The sequence below is a fragment of the Maniola jurtina genome, chromosome Z, assembly GCF_905333055.1.
Source record: "Maniola jurtina chromosome Z, ilManJurt1.1, whole genome shotgun sequence".
NCBI lineage: Eukaryota > Metazoa > Arthropoda > Insecta > Lepidoptera > Nymphalidae > Maniola > Maniola jurtina.
In genome coordinates, this window is record NC_060058.1 from 13,274,924 (window position 1) to 13,293,553 (window position 18,630).

The 18,630-nt window shown below is 37.5% G+C and overlaps 1 protein-coding gene across 1 annotated transcript in view; it reads left to right on the forward strand.

Annotated features, from left to right (window-relative positions):
- LOC123880546 (SCY1-like protein 2) overlaps window positions 1-18,630 on the forward strand; it is a 111,591-nt gene that overhangs the window by 30,746 nt on the left and 62,215 nt on the right. Inside the window, exon 2 of the mRNA XM_045928720.1 lies at window positions 11,082-11,305. Within this exon, the coding sequence (XP_045784676.1) occupies window positions 11,141-11,305 (165 nt within the window). The 5' untranslated portion in view covers window positions 11,082-11,140. The remainder of the gene's footprint in view (window positions 1-11,081; window positions 11,306-18,630) is intronic.

Here is an 18,630-nt window from a genome sequence, read left to right on the forward strand (position 1 = left end):
CAAAAACAAAAATTTGGAGACCCCCACTTTTTTGATGTAACATCCGTCAGGTCAATTATTTTCGTTAAAATTATAACCCATGTCGACCGGATCTTTACAACGAATCAATTGAAACCTCATTTAACAAAATTGGCCCAGTAGTTTAGGCGCTACGGTGGAACACACGGAATCTGGATACAAGCATATATACATACATACATACATACGTAGAATGCTAAAATCATAACCCTCCCTTTTGGCTTTTCCGCAGTCGGGTAAAAAGTAGAGTATGTATTAATCCAGGATATAAGCTATCTTCTTTCAAATCTTCTATTACAGGGCTTTTGAGACAACTTTGTGCGTAAATACATGTTTAACAAGTGTACCTAAATTAAAAATTTATAACATCCACGACAAGTGAAGGTTACAGTAACTATAGAAAAGAGCTGATAACTTTCAAACGGCTGAACCGATTTTCTTGGATTATAGCTAAAAACACTCTCGATCAAGCCACCTTTCAAACAAAAAAACTAAATTAAAATCGGTTCATTAGTTTAGGAGCTACGATGCCACAGACAGATACACAGATACACACGTCAAATTTATAACACCCCTCTTTTTAGATCGGGGGTTAATAACATTACTAGCTTATGCCCGTCCACGTCGTAGGTACATAAATTTCAAATTTATTTCTTTGGGGGTTGAATTTCCTGTTGTCGATTAAGGTCACTGTCGACCCGTCGTCCAACAAGGCGAAGGTGTTGATGGTACCTTTGGGTCCTTCAACTTGCACTGAGAATCAATTCCAATTCCACGCAGAATTGATTACTTCTGTAGCTTCCTTGTCTTCTTTCTTTTCTGTTTTGTTGTAATGCAGCATCTTGTGGTGGTAATTCCTGCAGCTGTTGATGCCGCACACTTTAGCTTGACATCTGTGTGTTTTATTTCTGTATCGAAGACATCGAAAGCATAGGCGTTTGGACTTGGCTGTATCCCATCTTCCATTTTCATCCAAATTCTTGAACTGTTCACATTCTGTTGAATTGTGTCCCTCTTTTCTGCATACGGGACACTTGGCTGTGTACATCCTCTCTGCGACGTTGTGTACCCTCTGTGGTTTCTTCTGTTGAGTGGCTGATGTCTGTGAGGCCAACTGTTCAGGTAGCGCATATGGTCCGCACAGCTCCGCTTCTCTCTTGAGGAATTTTTCCAGCTTCAACAAATCTGGGTCTTCCTTGGGTTGTGTTGCTGCGAAATCATAGAATCTGTAGCGCAGCGTAGGTGTAAGTTTGTCCACGAGTGTCTTGGAAACTTCAGGGTTGTACATATAGTTCACGCAGCTTAGTGTCTTCAATGTTGCCACTACGTTAGAGACCTTCGTCGCGAATATACAAATGTCCCGTGGTGACTCGGTGAGACGCGGCAGTCCACGGAGCGTCTCCATCTCTGTCATAGCAATTGACTCCGGTCTTCCAAATCTTGATTCTAGGGTCTTCATTATTTCCGTAGGGTGCGTGCTGGTGATAAGAAGCCCTTCAACTGCTTCTTTAGCCTTTCCCTTTAAGTTTCGTCGCAGACGATTTATGTTTTCCACCGTACTGAACATGTTTTCAGTTTCATAGTAAGCGGCGCGGAATGGTAGCCACTCTTGATGTGATCCACCAAAGAAAGGCAGTTCGATGTACTTGGGGCGCTGCGCCGCTTTCACGGCATTTGTGATAGCTGTAGCTAGCTCTGCTATACCGGATTGCACTCCCGCCGGTGATTGATGTGCAGACTTTTGGTGTTCCTCTGGAAGCTTCTGTTGTTCCGCGTCTTTGACCACTGACTCTTCTGTATGGTAGTGAGGTGCATCAGTGATCGCTAGCACGGGACGTGCTGGTTGACTGTCTAGCCAGTTGTCCACTCGTTTGTTGACTTCTGTATTGGAGTGGACGGAGACACCATCACCATTCTAAATCCTCTATTTCTGTATCTGTTTCTTCTGTCTCCAAGGCGGCGAGGCGCGCAGCAGCTAGTTCCACCTAAAGGCGCAGCAGTTCTTCCTTTGCTTTTGCTATTTTGTGAGCCTTCGTCTTGCTGTAGTTCGATCGTCCCTCTCTCCCCTTCTTACTGGGGGCCCGAGGTACCTGTGGTTTGTCAACTGTTCCCTTCTTTACCGTAGAGGTCTCTGTATCTCGAGAACGCTGTACTGTATGAACCCCCCCTGTAGCCGGAGGGTCCATCTGTATCGCGTCGACGGGCAGAATCGGCGCGAAGGAGGGCGTAATCGAGTGAGTGGCGGCCGAAATTCGATTTGACTGTCGCGGAGGGTGACACAGCAAAGGGTGCTGACGTCGCGGAAGTACTGTAAATCGCTGTCTGTTCTGTTGCTTCCGTTGTGACAGTTCCCGTAGCTGTATAGGCCGTGTCGGTTTCCGTCCTAGTTTCGGTAGCCAAAGCGGCGGTTACCTCTGACGTCGAAGGAATTTGTTCTGTAGGGGCCTTGTGGCTTTTAACTTGTTGACGTGTAACTGGCATTTTGCTGTCTTCAAATATCACGACGAATTTCAGATTTTTAATTCTTCCAACAATATCCGGTTCGAAGGACCATTAAATGTACGCTTGTGTACATTTGCTATCACTGGATTGGTTGGAAGGCGAAATGAAATTCAACTATTTTCTGCCAGTTACTAAATTTATTTACAGTGTTAATTCTAAGCTGTTTACTTACAGTAATAAACCTTGTGAAACTGTACTTCACTAATTACACTATAAGGTTCACTGTTCACTGTAGGTTCACTGTTCACTGTACTACACTGTTCGCTGTACTACACTGTTCACTGTACTACACTGTTCACTGTACTATATTGTTTACTGTACTATACTGATCACTGTTTCACTGTTAACTGTTAGACAAGACTATTGAACATGACAAGACAAGACTATACTGTAAAACAAGACAAGACTAGACCGTAAAACAAGACAAGACTGTAAAACAAGACAAGACTAAGACTGTCGCGGCGTCGAAATCGTCCGCTTATATACTGTTTTGGGCTATGTCCGTCCCTTACTTTTCTATGCGCCCATCTTCTTTTTCGTACATTCTGGAAAAGTCGCGCTTTGTGGCAGCATCATAAAAAAGGGTCGAGGACAAAAAAAGGGTCGAAGACAATAGGTGTTTACGCTTGCTCGATCCTTGACCTATTGTTTCGTTCCCGGTAAGACAATACTCTATTATTTTTAAATTGGTGTTTACGCAGTCTATTCCCCAATTTTCTAGAACTGTCCGGCACCTTATTATGCACTGTTATTGTTCCGGGCTGTCCCGCACAGTTACATACGAGTAAATTGCAAGTTGAATAAAAGCTTTTAAAAAAAGAGGTAACGATAGAGAGTGGGCCATGAAAATGATGAACCTACAAGAAATAAATCAAAAAAATAATCTAAGGCACCTGTCAAAAAGAAATGAAATCCCACCAAAAACATTTCATGTAAAAAGGTTGCGAAGACTCAAGTTCATAATCCTGGTAAAAAGTTATGAGATCTCTAGTAGAGCCAAGCCCCTCGCTGAGCTTAGATTTGTTCTGACCATGGGAGCTATCCCAAGTCCAAAGTATATAGCTTTAAATGCTCTTGACTATATCACATTTATAACAATAAATAACAAATAACTCTACTTACAAGCTCTGATTCTACAAACCCTAAATCTTGGTTAAAAAAGTACTGCTTGGCCGTTTAATGTTCGTAAAACTATTACATGACATAACATATTTTAAGGCCTTATGGAATAGTTTGTTCGACAATTACTAATTTGTATTGTACTTCGTGATGGTCGCAGAAGCTATTCCGGTTTTTAAATGTCATTTCTGATAAAAAATCCACGAACTGTGGATTGCTATTGAGTTTTTTTAGTGCCCAATAAAAGTCAATGATGAGGTTGAAGCGTGCTTTCTTACAAGAAGCATTAGATTCACTTTTGACTTGAAGACAATAATAATAATAATAAGTATATACTACTTATTTAATGTTTTAAATATGTATAATTAAATCCATACTAATATTATAAATGCGAAAGTGTGTCTGTCTGTCTGTCTGTTACCTTTTCACGACCCAACAGTTTAACCGATTCTGACGAAATTTGGTACAAGGTCAGCTTATATCCCGGGGACGGACATAGGTTACCTTATATCCCGGAAAATCAAAGAGTTCCCACGGGATTCCTAAAGACCCATCCGCTTAAACGATTTGTATGGAATTTGGTAACGAGGTTGCTTACGTCCCTGTAATTGGCATAAGCAACTTTTTATCCCAGAAAATCAAACAGTTCCCACGGGATCTTTAAAAACCTTAATCCACGCGGACGAAGTCGCGGGCATCCTCTAGTAATAAATATCCTTTCTGGAAAACTATATCAGCATAAATTAATTGTACATTCAAACGACCCCAGAAGCTCCACGTGTATTGTGAATTATCATTGCTTCAGTCGAATAATAATATACCTACATATTATCATTACCATTTTCCAATAACGAAAATTGATTTTGTTGACCTTTTAAAGACTTGTATTGACTGATTTATTTGCTCTATGAAAAATATTTCTGCCATTCATTTTGCTGTATCAGGATCAGAATTTCAAGACATTTAGGTCTGACAGTTAATTATTCGTTTATTGTACATCCTTACCTACTTGTTGTATAGCTCAGTTAACATAGAAACAAATGCCAGTTACCAAAAAATCCTTAGTATAGACCGGTCAACTTATCTGTGAACTTTTGCTACAGTAGTTAACATTGTGCTGGTCTGGCACTTAATAGAGAAACTAAACAAGAAAAAGAAGGATTTTTAGCATCGTTTTGTTTTGCCGTAATTGCCGTAGAAATTGTTACTGAAATTGAAAGAAAATTCCATGGAAGTATTATGTATAATGTATATAATTGAATCATGATCAACCCAGCACACGGACAAATGGTCTCATCTCAGAAAGAGAAAAGTTTCTAAGGCCATAGTCGGCCATGATGGCCTAATGCGGATTGACAGACTTCACACACCTTTAAGAACATTATGGAGAACTCAGGCGTGTATTTTTCCACGCGATGTTTTTCTTCACCGTTAAAGCGTATGATATTTAACTACTTAAAATGTACATAGCTCCGAAAAGTAAGAGGTGCGTGCCCGGGATCAAACCCTTGACCTCCCAAATTGGAGGTGGACGTCTTACCCAAAAGGCTACCAGGGGTTTTATAATTGAATACTGATGTATGAAATACATACAAGTGTAAATTAAAAATTTATAACACCCCCGATAAGTGAAGGTTACAGTAACTAGAAAAGAGCTGATAACTTTCAGACGGCTGAACCGATTTTCTTGAATTATAGCTAAGAACACTCGATCAAGCCACTTTTCAAACAAAAAAAAACTAAATTAAAATTGGTTCATTAGTTTAGGAGCTACGATGCCACAGACAGATACACAGATGCACACGTCAAACTTATAACACCCCTCTTTTTGGGTCGGGGTTAAAAATGAAAAATGTTTGAAGATACAAAACCCAAAATAAGAGGCCCTTACTATATTTTACAATTAAAAATGTAGTTTATATAATATGTACATAGTTTCGTTTTTTACTATCATAGCGATTTTAAATTTTGAAAGGAGTACAAAAATGTTGTCAAGCTGAAAACAAGAAGACCAATCCAAATGAGCTTCAATTTGTGGTGTTAATATTAAGACATAAATTATTAAAACACATTTTAACAGGATCCCTATGAATGCGATGACAGCTTGAAGGTGGTCGAAGAAGATACACCATATAAAACTGTATGGTTCCATTTACCGAGCCTAGCAAAGAACTGCCCATAATTTTCGATATCACTACTTTTAATGGCCGAAACTTTTTGATAGGAACTGATTCTTATTTTTCACATGAAATGTTTTTGTTTGGGTTTCTATTTCTTAGAGAAGAACGATTTCTGTAAATCTATCTATGCTGATGGAAAGTGCAATGAATCGTTGGTAAATCATAACCGGCCGAGAATCGATCCGCAACACAAGTAGTCATTTATCATAATCATCTCGATTATATCGCGCCTCGCCCTACAAGGGGCGCTTAACTACCCTCCATTTAACAGTTATTTTCAACGTTTTTTATTCGGAACGTGCCTTTTGTTATTGCTTAGTCACCTAGGTTGGCTGCGAGCTGTGATTCATTCATTTCTCTAAAATTCCTTATGAAATTATGAATACGTAGTTTGATTGTTAAATTGTTGCACATCAAAGAAAGCAGCTATGAACCGTTAGAGATAAAAATCTCAATTCAAAACATTTTTTTTTAAAGAAAATTATCAGAATTTAAGTTGATGACTAACTTTTATGACTAATAATAATCCACTTTCCTAAGCGTAAGTTAAAGTTTGCCTTAAAACCAATTATAGTTTTGAATTTGTAGTTTCTTACTTGGTTTATTTTCGCACGAAGTTGCCTGAAAATTTGGCTCAAAATAGAGATGTTTCAAGGGTTATATAACCTTCAAAATAAATATAAATTTACTTGTGTGGTTTTGTGGCATAGATAATAGAGAGATAAATCGATATCTGACAAAGTTTTAGATCTACAACAGTAACTCAAAGAACAATAGGCTAATATACTATCTCTATGGGCTAATACGTACGAAAAGAAGCGCGTTTAAGAGGATTCATTAGCCCTGAATGAATTTTTATCAATTTTGACCTCTTATAGTATGTTAATCCTTGCATTTAGTTAAAGACTTATTTATACTGAAAAAAAAAAATATTTCCTTTCTCGGCGAGGCCTCGGCTAGTAATAGTTTCCTAGTTAAATTTGGTACTCCATGTTCGCGCAGTTTTTGTAGTGTGTTTCAAGCTTATTTTATTGAATCAATTAAGAATTAATTTTAGATTTTTTTCTTTCTATATATTGAAAATATGTTCTATTTTTATGAATACTTAATTTTATTTGTAAATAAAGAAATATAATCCACCAAAATGACAGTTTTATATGTCAGTAATTTTGTGAAGTTCTAACTTTTTCGTTTTAATTTTTATAATTAAAACGTTAAGATGTGAGTACGTATAATTATTTATGTGCGTATAATATAATATAACTAGTTATATAATATAACATAACTACCGAACTATCTAGCGACATCATTTTGAGTTTATTAGTGTCTTACAGTAACTGCGGACGTAAGTAAGGTGTAATATACTAATATACTATAAGTAGTAGGAGTCAAACTTGCGCTATAAACTTGAGAACCTGTTATGAAAATACAGCTCACCAGGAGGTAAGTACCGGTAGCCGTAATTGGTTTCAGCACAGCTTCGAAATGAAAGCTTACGTAGCTTTTCCTTGCGACATTGCCAATAAGTAGCCGCGGAAGTAGACCTACCAGGGGAAATTTCTTGCTTGAAGCTTGAAGCAATTTAGACAGGATAATTTCCCGATCCCGTGCCTGTTTCTTATAAAGTTCTAACATGAATTTTAGTGGATAATAGGGTGATTTCAGGGTAGGGATGTTACGGAAGTGGTTATATCGGAGCCAGAATCGGAGGCGGAAAGAGATGTGTTAAGGCAGGTCTAAGAAAGTAAAATTACCCTCTTTGTCTTTTAGGGTTCCTTATCTCAAAAGGAAAAAACGGAACCCGTATAGGATCACTTTGTTGTCTGTCTGTCTGTCCGTCTGTCCATCTGTCGTGACTGTCAAGGATTACATGTACATTCTAAAACAGATTTTTATTTATTTTTATGCATAATAGTTTTTGATTTGCCGTACAAAATGTCGGAAAATATACCCGTGTACGGAACCCTCGGTGCGCGAGTCTGACTCGCATTTGGCCGGTTTTGTTTTTCTAAAGATCGTCAATCTAAACATTTTTTTTCCACTAGCGTAGGTACTCCGTAAAATTATTATAGGTGTAAGTAAACATAACGTCGCCGCGCCGCAACCACATTCCGAAGGGAAAATGTATGAAACACAATGTCCTTGAGAGCGTCATGACGCCTGTTGATTCAAAGTCAAACGTCCCCCGCATTTGTATCAAGCCGCGTACACACGGGTGCAATGTAACACCAGTATTAATTATTGACCCAAAAAGAGGGGTATTATAAGTTTGACGTGTGTATCTGTATATCTGTGTTTCTGTCTGTGGCATCGTAGCTCCTAAACTAATGAACCGATTTTAATTTAGTTTTTTTTTGTTGGAAGGTTGCTTGATCGAGAGTGTTCTTAGCTAGGTATAATCCAAAAAAATCGGTTTAGCCGTTTCAAAGTTATTAGCTCTTTTCTAGTCTAGTTATTACTGTAACCTTCACTTATCGGGGGTGTTATAAATTTTTGATTTACACTTGTTAAACATGTACATACACGTATTTACGCATAAAGATGTCTCAAAATTTGCCCTATAATAGAGATTTTGCAATGGTATAATTTTGCTTTTAAAATGAATAAAATTTTACTATATTAATTATTTTAGGGCATAGGTAATGGAGAGATTAATCGATATATGGCTTAATTATATATCTAGAACAACAAAGAACAGAATAATAGGCGTACTGCGTTTGTATGGAGAAGCGTGTAGTACTTAAGTGTACACTTAAAGACGTATAGTAGTATACTTACTATTTATATTCTGAGTAGTCTTATCAGAAATTGATAGCGTGCAGTCTAGCATGAAAGTGGCTTAACATAGAAGAGTAATGGCAATTTATACAAACATAATAATAATTACTCTGTCGGTTTGTAAGTGGCATCGTACTGGAATGTTTAATCTCATGTACGAATAAGTTTGTAAGGCTTTAGAACTTTTTAACTTGTTTAGAAAGTATCTAAATTGCCCATGCACGGAAGCGCCTCATACCCCGATTGCCATCTCGACCTGTCGCGTACTATATATCTCATTTATCAAAATTAATACAGTGGCAAAATAAAAAATCGAAAGGAGTATCTTCAGAACAATTAAAATAACTAAAACTACCAAACGACTGGACTATAACTAAACCCAGTACGAGAAAACGAATGAACAAGCTTACATACATACTAAAACAACTTATTCTTTTAAATATTAAAAAAACTCTTAAAAATTCACATACAAATCTTTTTTTTTTACTGCTGTCAGTACTTTATGGCTATATGCATAAAGTACTGACAGCAGTACTTTATTAGGATTACAATCTAGCCTACGAGTAAAGCTAATAAATAATATTATGTTAACCTAAACTTATAAAAGTACTTGTATCTAAATGCTAAGAGTCCGTCCATTGACATATTTCTTAGTTTATCGTTAGTTATTATTTTATGACAATTTGTTCTAGTGTTCATTATATTGCACTAGCACTAAATTTTCACTTTGTTCTTTCTTGTGTTCTTTACACTGCACTAACACTATAACTACACTAGCTCAAAAGGCTAAAAGTCCTTTTAAATCTACGTTTTAGGTCTGTGTTGTCGAGGAGCTGGATAGTCTCGACGTTCACATGTTGATGGAGCCTGCATACGTGGGATTTAGCATGTTTGCTAATAACGAAAGTCCACGAAGTCCATTTGAAGATCGCGATGAATGTCTTCATTTCTGACGTACCAGGGTGCATTGATGATACCCCTGAGTACTTTATTTTGGAATCGCTGTATGATTTGAATGTTGCTTTTTCTGGTACAACCCCACAACTGGATACCATAAGTCCACACTGGCATTAGGACCTGTTTATACAAGAGTTTCTTATTTTGTGTAGATAGTGAAAAGTTTCTACCTATGAGCCAGTACAATTTTTTGTACCTTATCTCTAGGTCTTCTTTTTTCTTCTTGACATGAGCTTTCCAGCGTAGCTTGCTGTCAAAAGTCATTCCAAGATATTTTGCCGTATTAGCATAAGGTATCTTATGTTGGTCAATATAGACAGGGTGATAGTTCGATTTTTTATTTGTAAAATCATATGGGTAGACTTGGAATCTTTCAATTTTATTCGCAATTTTTTCGTCCATTGGTGGAGTTCATTTAATGCTGATTGTACTTTTCCCGCCGCCTCCTGGTCAGTATTACCCACAGCTATGATAGCAGTGTCATCGGCAAAAGTAGCGATGGTATTATGATCAGGCTGTGGAAGATCACAGGTATACAGGAGATACAGGACAGGTCCTAGAACGCTTCCTTGAGGTACTCCAGCTTTGATCTCCTTGAGTTTGGAGTAGGCTTCCTCTTACTTCACTCTAAATACTCTATCAGATATATAAGATTCAAGTATGTTTGCGAATGGTTGAGGGAGTAATACTTTAAGTTTGTGAACAAGACCTTCATGCCAGACTTTATCAAAGGCTTGTGCTACATCGAGAAATACGGATGAACAAACTTTCTTTTCTTCTAGTGTTCTTTCAATTATATTCGTTATTCTGTGAACTTGATCGATTATCGAGTGCTTTTCCCTGAATCCAAACTGATGGTCGGGAATCAGATTTTTTTCATCTAATTAGGTTTTAATCTGCTGAATAGTAGCTTTTCAAAAAGTTTTGAGATAATTGCTAGCAGAGAAGTTGGTCTGTATGATGTAACCTCATTTGGTGGTTTTCCTGGTTTTTCGATCATAATTACTTCTGCAACTTTCCACAAGTCAGGGACGTGCTTCATTCTAAATGCTGCATTAATCACCGTCGTTAATTTAACGATTCCTTTTTTTGGAAGGTTTCACAATATTTCTGTAGTAATTAGATCATATCCTGGAGCTTTTTTCAGGTTCAGTTTATTAATTATATTAAGTATTTCTTTAGGTGTGACGAATCTTTGAGCCCCTATAATACATATTTTTAGAAAATCAGGTCTATCCGTTGTTGCAACGTTTTTGAAGAACAAGCTAAGAAACCAAAATCACAAACAAACTCACTCTCGCATTTAATGGGTATTGATTTTTGTGCTGGTCATAATCTGAACTTCAATCGAACAGCTCTCCTGTAAAACCGACAATAGTGTATTATTTAGAGCTATACATCGATGGTTAGAGCAATTATTATGAACTAAGCTGCATAGATGAACACTAGGTAACCTGTTTGTTCACCTCTCAGCACTTTTAAAAGTTTCTTGGGATAGCTTTTGTATTACTATTTGTTTCTTTTCAGACAGTAACCGCGACCAACATTCCGAACCAACCTCGGCGCTCAGTCGGGTAATCCCCGGGATGGCTGCTATAATATCAAAGCTGAAGAGCGGAACTAACAACAATCCGCCGCCACTTGAAAGCAATCCCATTATGCAGTACTTCGAAGTTGGCAGGGAAGTTAGTTGCGCTGGACCTGGCTTAGTCTGGCGCATACATGACGCCTATCGTAAAAGCGACGGCAAGGTAAGTCCTATATAATTAAGTTCACAAACACGTAACATAAATGAAAATGATCCTAATCCCACACAAACGCACACAGGGAAGAATGATCACCGACTATGAAGTTTGGATCATCGTGATTTTGGCAGATAACAAGTAACAAAGGTGTATAAAATCATTACGCGTAATAAAGATGCGCGTTTTGCGATCATAAAATTTTCTTGCAAATACATATTAGCAACACTTGCACCAGATGTAATTTTCTCTTCTTATACAAAGTCTCTTAAGAAAATTGTGAACTAATACGTAATTAAAACTTCTCAGGCTCATTTAATCTTGATGATGCAATAGGTAGGTATATTATTATATATCGCGATGCTCGGGCCACATTAAGGTTAGCGTCAATGCACAACAACGCCATAATTATCGCGATAGTCAACGCGTTAAACTAAGTGGCCACACTTGAACTGTTTTAACGTCTAATGCCAATTGAATTGGGGTTCAAATCGTCTAACGCCAAACGACATTGCCGTATGTTGATCGTGGCTACATCTACGTTTAACGCGAAACGCCGTTGAACATCGGGTTATTGGCATTAATGTGGCCGGGACATGAGAGGAAGAAAGCATATTGGCGATTTGACTGCTCACGCTTATTGTGTACCTTGTATTACGCCTAGTATAGTGGCTTGTATGAAACTAGAACGCAACGGAAAGTAGGTTGATCTCAATCCAGTTTATGGATTGAGGCACCTGAAACCACAACGAAGTAATGGTGATGCAATCTTACTCTTAGATAGAAATTTCCCCGTTGGTCAAGTGATTAGCATATTTGATTGCTACAGATGACGAGTTTCGATTCCCTGATCGGACTCGTTACGGGTCTCTCGGACGGGTTGTCTGTCAAATAACTTTTATATTACTAATACTAACCCGGAGCTACGAAGTTGGTTGGTGTTTTATTCCTGGGCATTGAATTTTTAACCCCCGACCAAAAAAGAGAAGTGTTATAAGTTTGACGTGTGTATCTATCTGTGGCATCGTAGCTCCTAAACTAATGAACCGATTTTAATTTAGTTTTTTTTTGTTTAATTTTTTTGTTTTTGGGTGGCTTGATCGAGAGTGTACTTAGACTATAATCCAAGAAAATAGGTTCAGCCGTTTGAAAGTTATCAGCTCTTTTCTAGTAACTGTAACCTTCACTTGTCGGGGGTGTTATAAATTTTTAATTTACACTTGTCAAAAATGCTTTCTTAGCAAATCTCTACGTCATAATAGCTACATGCCTTTCAGCCCGATCAATTCAGTAGTTTGAGCTGCGCGTTGATAGATCAGCCAGTCAGGCAGCTTTTCCTTTTATATATACAGATAATTATATCCTTAAATTAGTGTAATGCCTTTTATAAGTGTTCGTAACTTGAAATAAACTTCTATTTATTGATATACTTAATCTCCGTGGAGGTTAACCGCCGTGGCCAAAATTCGGTTGATAGGACATTATTAGAGAGCTATAAATATACAACTTATAAGTAAAAAATATGTTCTAAAAATAAGATTAAATAGAAAAAACATAAAATATTATATTCCAGCAAATATATAAGTTCCAGCAGCGGCCGTGGGCGTTTTCCCGGGTAACCTATATTTTTATTTGGATACAGGGCATATGCCACATTATGCCCTGTTAAATTATTTTTCTGACGTTGATAGATTCATTTGTGTCTAACAAGTGTACAATAATCTTGCATTTTATAAAATATTGTGACTATTCTTGAATGTTATTATTGTATTTTCAATGACTAAGCAATGCAAGATACGACTAGTACCTACTTTGAGCCTGAACACCGGCTCCTACACTATGAAGTGCAAAAGAATGAAGACCAGTTCTCACGTTTGGACCGCAGCACTCCAGTTTCATTCACCAACCTCTTTCATTTCATCAGATTGAAAAGCGGGCAATACGACTTTTGCACAATCCCTAATTAACCAGCTCGTTGAAAAACCTGGAGCACCACAGAGGCGTAAGTTCTCTTTACGTGTTCTATCGCCTTTATAACTTAGAAAGTCCTGAGGAATTGTTTGTCCTTATTCCAGCTTTTTTTTACAGCCGCACCACAAGCCGCCCACTAAATAATTTCACCCTCACCTGGTTCGACCGCCCATGTCAGATATTTTATCCACGCACATGTAAACTGTGGAACCAACTCCCTTTGGCGGCGGTGTTCCGACTAGTTTTCAACATGGGGTTATTTAAGGGGCGGATCAACAAAGTCTTGGAAAGCTGGCAACTCATTGGTGGTTCCCCTGGTGCTGTAAATGTTCAGGTGTTTAACTTTTAACATCAGGTGATCGGCCTGCTTGTTTGTTCACTATTTATACAAAAAAAAAATCGCGCGAAAGATTAATATAAACCAAAATCATCAATATACAAAACTCACCGCCCATACGTCAAAGGGGCTTGAATGTTAACAGTTAATAAATATCCCGTAGAGCTGCCGGGCGTATTTGAACAGGGTGCAATTTAGGCCTTTGATTTATCACACTCCATTCCCACACATTTCGACCATAGTTTCACATGACATAGCCAACCTTTGAACACAATTAGTTTGATTACTAATTGTTATTCTATTGTTGAATATTGTATAGGGAGTAATCGCTTGATCACATCAAAGAGAACCTACATTAGTACCTACTTAATATTATATTAATTAACTAATATTATAAAACAGATCATCTCAGCCTTTTGACGTCCACTGCTGAATCACTTCCCAAAGGGTGCCATCACAATTACTGGCCCTCAGGCTTTCTCATCCAGCCATTTCCCACCGCCAGCTAGATTTATCGTCGGTCCATCCTACTGGAGTGTACCCCTTACTACGCTTACTTGTACGCGGTCTCCACTTTAGAGACCACTTAGATTACTCCTACGACAAGCTTGACCTGTCCAATGCCACTTCAACTTGCTGATAGTTAATAATAATTATTACTCAGCCATTGGACATGATATTTGAACATGCCCTGGATCCATGTGTCATCACACATATTCATCTACAATTTCGAGTGCAGAGCTCCCAACGATAACTGAGTGGGCCGGAACGTAGACATTAGACATGATTTTCGTCTTTATGTTCATTTTTAGGTCCACCTGTTGAGAATTTATAATATTAGTATAGTATGGTTCCAAGATTGTCAAAATCAAACACCTTTGTAATAGATGCGAAAAAATTATAAACAATGCCACACAAACACAGTATTATCAGGCCATTGTACAAAAGGGTCCAAAAAAACTGTTTCCAAACACGAAACGCTTACCCTATTTGTATTGAAAGAGCCTTTAAAAAGTTTGAGCTTCCCCGTTTTCCCTACTAATGCCTCGTCAGGCGATTTGACAAAGGCCCTCGTTTTCTTTTGTGCGGGAATACTAAATGTCTTACCACAATTCCTACTTCAAAACCAATACTATGTATATAAGTGACTATAGATTTTAAGCATTGCTCCGAAAGATCTCTAATTAGCTGTGACACCTGTTGCCTCAGCATTTCCGTCATTTGGGCATTTTGGCTTATTGTTCAGGCGTTGGAAGAGCCTGTGAAGAAACGATTTTTCTTTCTATTCTTTTTCTGAGCTTGATAAGAAAGTTTAGGGTTACACAACGGGTGATTCAAAGAGTCATGATCAGCTAAACGTGATCCAATCAGAAAGAGATCTATAGAAGAATCAATTCAATGAATGCCACATCTAAATTTGCAATGAGAGGGTCACATAGCTCGAAGACCCCATAAAGTTGCGATCCTAAATTGCAGAAATGGCAAACCTGTTCCGAAACACGCGGCGTTAGGAAACCGCCCTTAAGTTGACGGATAATCTCAAGCGATCTGGAACAATAATTCTGCACCACTGAAAATGTAGCATCGCTTTAGGGTTCCCTACTCGAAAGATGTCAACGGGACCATATTACTAAGCCCGGTCTATCTGACCGTCTGTTGATCTATCTGTCTGTATATAACGGGCTGTATCTAATGAACCGTAACAGGTAGAGATTTGAAGTTTTTACAAAGTGTGTATTTTTATTGCCGCTATAACATAAAATATTAAAAAAATTAAAATGGCTGCTGAGCAACTTAAAAAATATAAGTATAAGTACATTTTATTTTGTGCAATGGTACGGAACCTCTGTGTGCGAGCCCGGCTCTCACTTGACTGGTTTTATTTTTAAAGACGCTTTAACATATCTGCGGAGCGCTTAAACAAACATTTCCTTTTAGCAGTTTCTCCTTCGAATATAAAGAACCGTACAGATAATAATTTAACATACAGGTATTTTTCAAAACATATTACATAATCCAAACTAATATTGTAAATGCAAAAGTGTGCCTGTTTGTGTGTCTGTCTGTCTATTTGTCTGTCAGCTAACTTTTCACTTCCCGCTCCATTGCTTATTATTATAGATTGCATCCTGGAGAAGGACATAATCCAATTTTGATCCCGGAAAATCAAAGAGTTCCCACGAGATTTAAAAAAAAACATAATCCATATGTACAAAATTGTGGACTTCATTTATTTGGTAGAGATAGCTTGCATCCTGGAGTTTGACATAGACTCCTTTTATCCCGGAAAATCAAAGAGTTACCGAGGGATTTTTGAAAACCTAAATCCACGCGGATAAAGTTGCGGGCGTCAGCTATGCCTTATCCGCGGAATGAAGTTAGTGTAGCGCTCTCTCTGTTTGGCTCATCATTTTTATGGGATAGCAGAGAGAGCACGATACTTTATTTCGCGGTTAGGGTGTAATCTATACATATAATAAAATTGTAGAAAAGTGGTGTCTGTACAATGGAAATATATATAAAAAAAGTAGCAGGGGTTGTTATTATATCGATGCCGAACCCGAAATTGTAATTAATTTTTTTTTTGTCTGTTTGTCTGTGTGTTTGTGCACGCTAATATCAAAAACGGCTTTTTCGATTTAGATACGGTTTTCATTAATATATTGTAGTAAGCTTCACTTAATATTTAGTGTTTATTTCATGTCAATCGGTTCATAAATAAAAAAGTTATGTCAATTTAAAGAATCACGGCGAACATTTTGCCCGAAAAGTCACTATTCCACGCGAACGAAGTCGCGGGCACAGCTAGTATTAAATAAGATGGTTCTAATATAGCTGACGTCACGATGACGCTTTATTGAGACGAATTCTGCTCAAACCCTATCGGGATAAAAGATGAACTAGACAGGGTTCACGTCTTATTGTCATGAATACGCTTAAGAATGTGTATTTATTACGTAACCTTCACTCTTGACTATGTAGTAAGCCGCTCATGATTTTCCTTGAGGAAAATAGAAAATCATTGTTGTTTGACGTAATAATTCTTTCATTTGGATTCACCTTTATATCTCTATGTAATGTAATTTTTCGGATGGCTGAGAATAAACTGATTTCATTTTTCCTGTATTGTTTTTCGAGAAAATATTCAACTCAGTGATGCCCGCGACTTTGTCCGCGGTATGAGGTATATGTTTAAAAATCCAGCAGGAACCATGAATTTTACGGGATAAAAAGTAGCCTGTGTTAATCTTAATTAAATAATATTTGTTTAAATAGTTGTGTGCACAGTATCATACTGTGTACTGTGTGTACAAATAAGTATTATAGGTGTACCTAAGTTATTAAATTTAAGATGTATGACTTTTTGAAAATAAATAAATTTGAATTTGATTTGTATTTGATCTAATCTATCTCCATTCCAAATTTCAGCCAAACCCATCCAGTAATTTTTGAGACACAAACATACGTACACACCCATACATTCACATGACGTGTGTCTGGGCGTGTGTGTGTCTGTGTGGTTGGAAACTGCAAGTCCAGCTAACTTTTAGTAGAGTTCTATCTAAGTTTTGTAAGTATTCTTGTAGAAGCTCACTACAGTGGTATTGTTACTAAGAAATAATTGCCAATGGCACCCCAGTAGTTGAAAATACTTAGGCATATTTTATACCGTTCAAACAGTGACCTCTACTAAAACAAATTCGCTGGACTTGTGGTTGCTGACCTGTTTTTAGAGAAACTCAATGTTCGTAACTTCGCGCTGATAGTAGTGAGCGTCATGTGAGCGTAACACTTAGGCTGAGATTTGTACAATGCACTTTGACTTTACTCAGACTTAAGATTAAGTTAAAACTAGACAGATTTATGTGAGAGATATACATCTGCCTCGTTTTGAGTCTGTCATAAGTCAGAGTGCATTCTGCAGAAGTGCAGTGAAGTTTACAGTAGGCAGTACGTAACTAGAAAAGAGCTGATAACTTTCAAACGGCTGAACCGATTTTCTTGGATTATAGCTAAGAACACTCTCGATCAAGCCACCTTTCAAACAAAAAAAATACAAAGATACACACGTCAAACTTATAACACCCCTCTTTTTGGGTCGGGGGTTAAACATATACAGAACTACTAAACGAAGCACTGAAACCAACAAAATCCAATAACAAATCCATTTGGCTTGCATAAAGCAATATGTTTATCTTGCATTCTATTTAGGAGTATGAACTAATGAGGATTTAGATATTGGCTTCGAATGTTCTCGCTTATTACATTCGGCAGGTTAATTAACTTGTGAAATTTGCGCTGCTTTATCCATCGTTTTATTAGAACATGATTCAGTTTTCAATGTAAATTGTTTCGCTTCAGATAACTGTTCAACATTCCAAGTCTTTTTTGAGTATTGATCATGCTTTTTTTATTCCAGCCCTATAAGTTAGCCCTTTGATTGCGATCTCACCTAGTGCTATTTTATGATGATGTACTCTAAGATAAAAACGGACTAACTTGGAATTTGTGTGTGGCAGTTTTTATTACACCCATATCGAATTCTATACGGCATCTGCCTGAACGCTTAATCTAACTAGCCATGACTTAGCCTTCCAACAGATTAGACCAGAGACAATTTAGAAATTATATATTTCCAAATTTCCCTGCCAGGAAACGAACCCAGGGCCTCCCATTTATAAAACCACAGCGCACAGCGATCATCACTGTGCCAGGGAAGTCGGAAAATGTCTGGCTGTCGTACTATTTTGTACTACACCAATAAAAATTTAAAATTTAAATGGTTAGTACCACAGAACACTCAAACTTTAAAAATCAATGGTTAGAACTGCATCTGGTCTGGTATTAACTAAACGTTCAAATTCAAATTCAAATTCAAATTATTTTTATTCAATTAAACTTTTACAAGTGCTTTTGAATCGTCAAAATAATCTACCACTGGTTCGGAATGCTGTTCCTACCGAGAAGAACCAGCAAGAAACTCGGCGGTTGCTCTTTTCAAATGTACAATTTACAATAATATGCC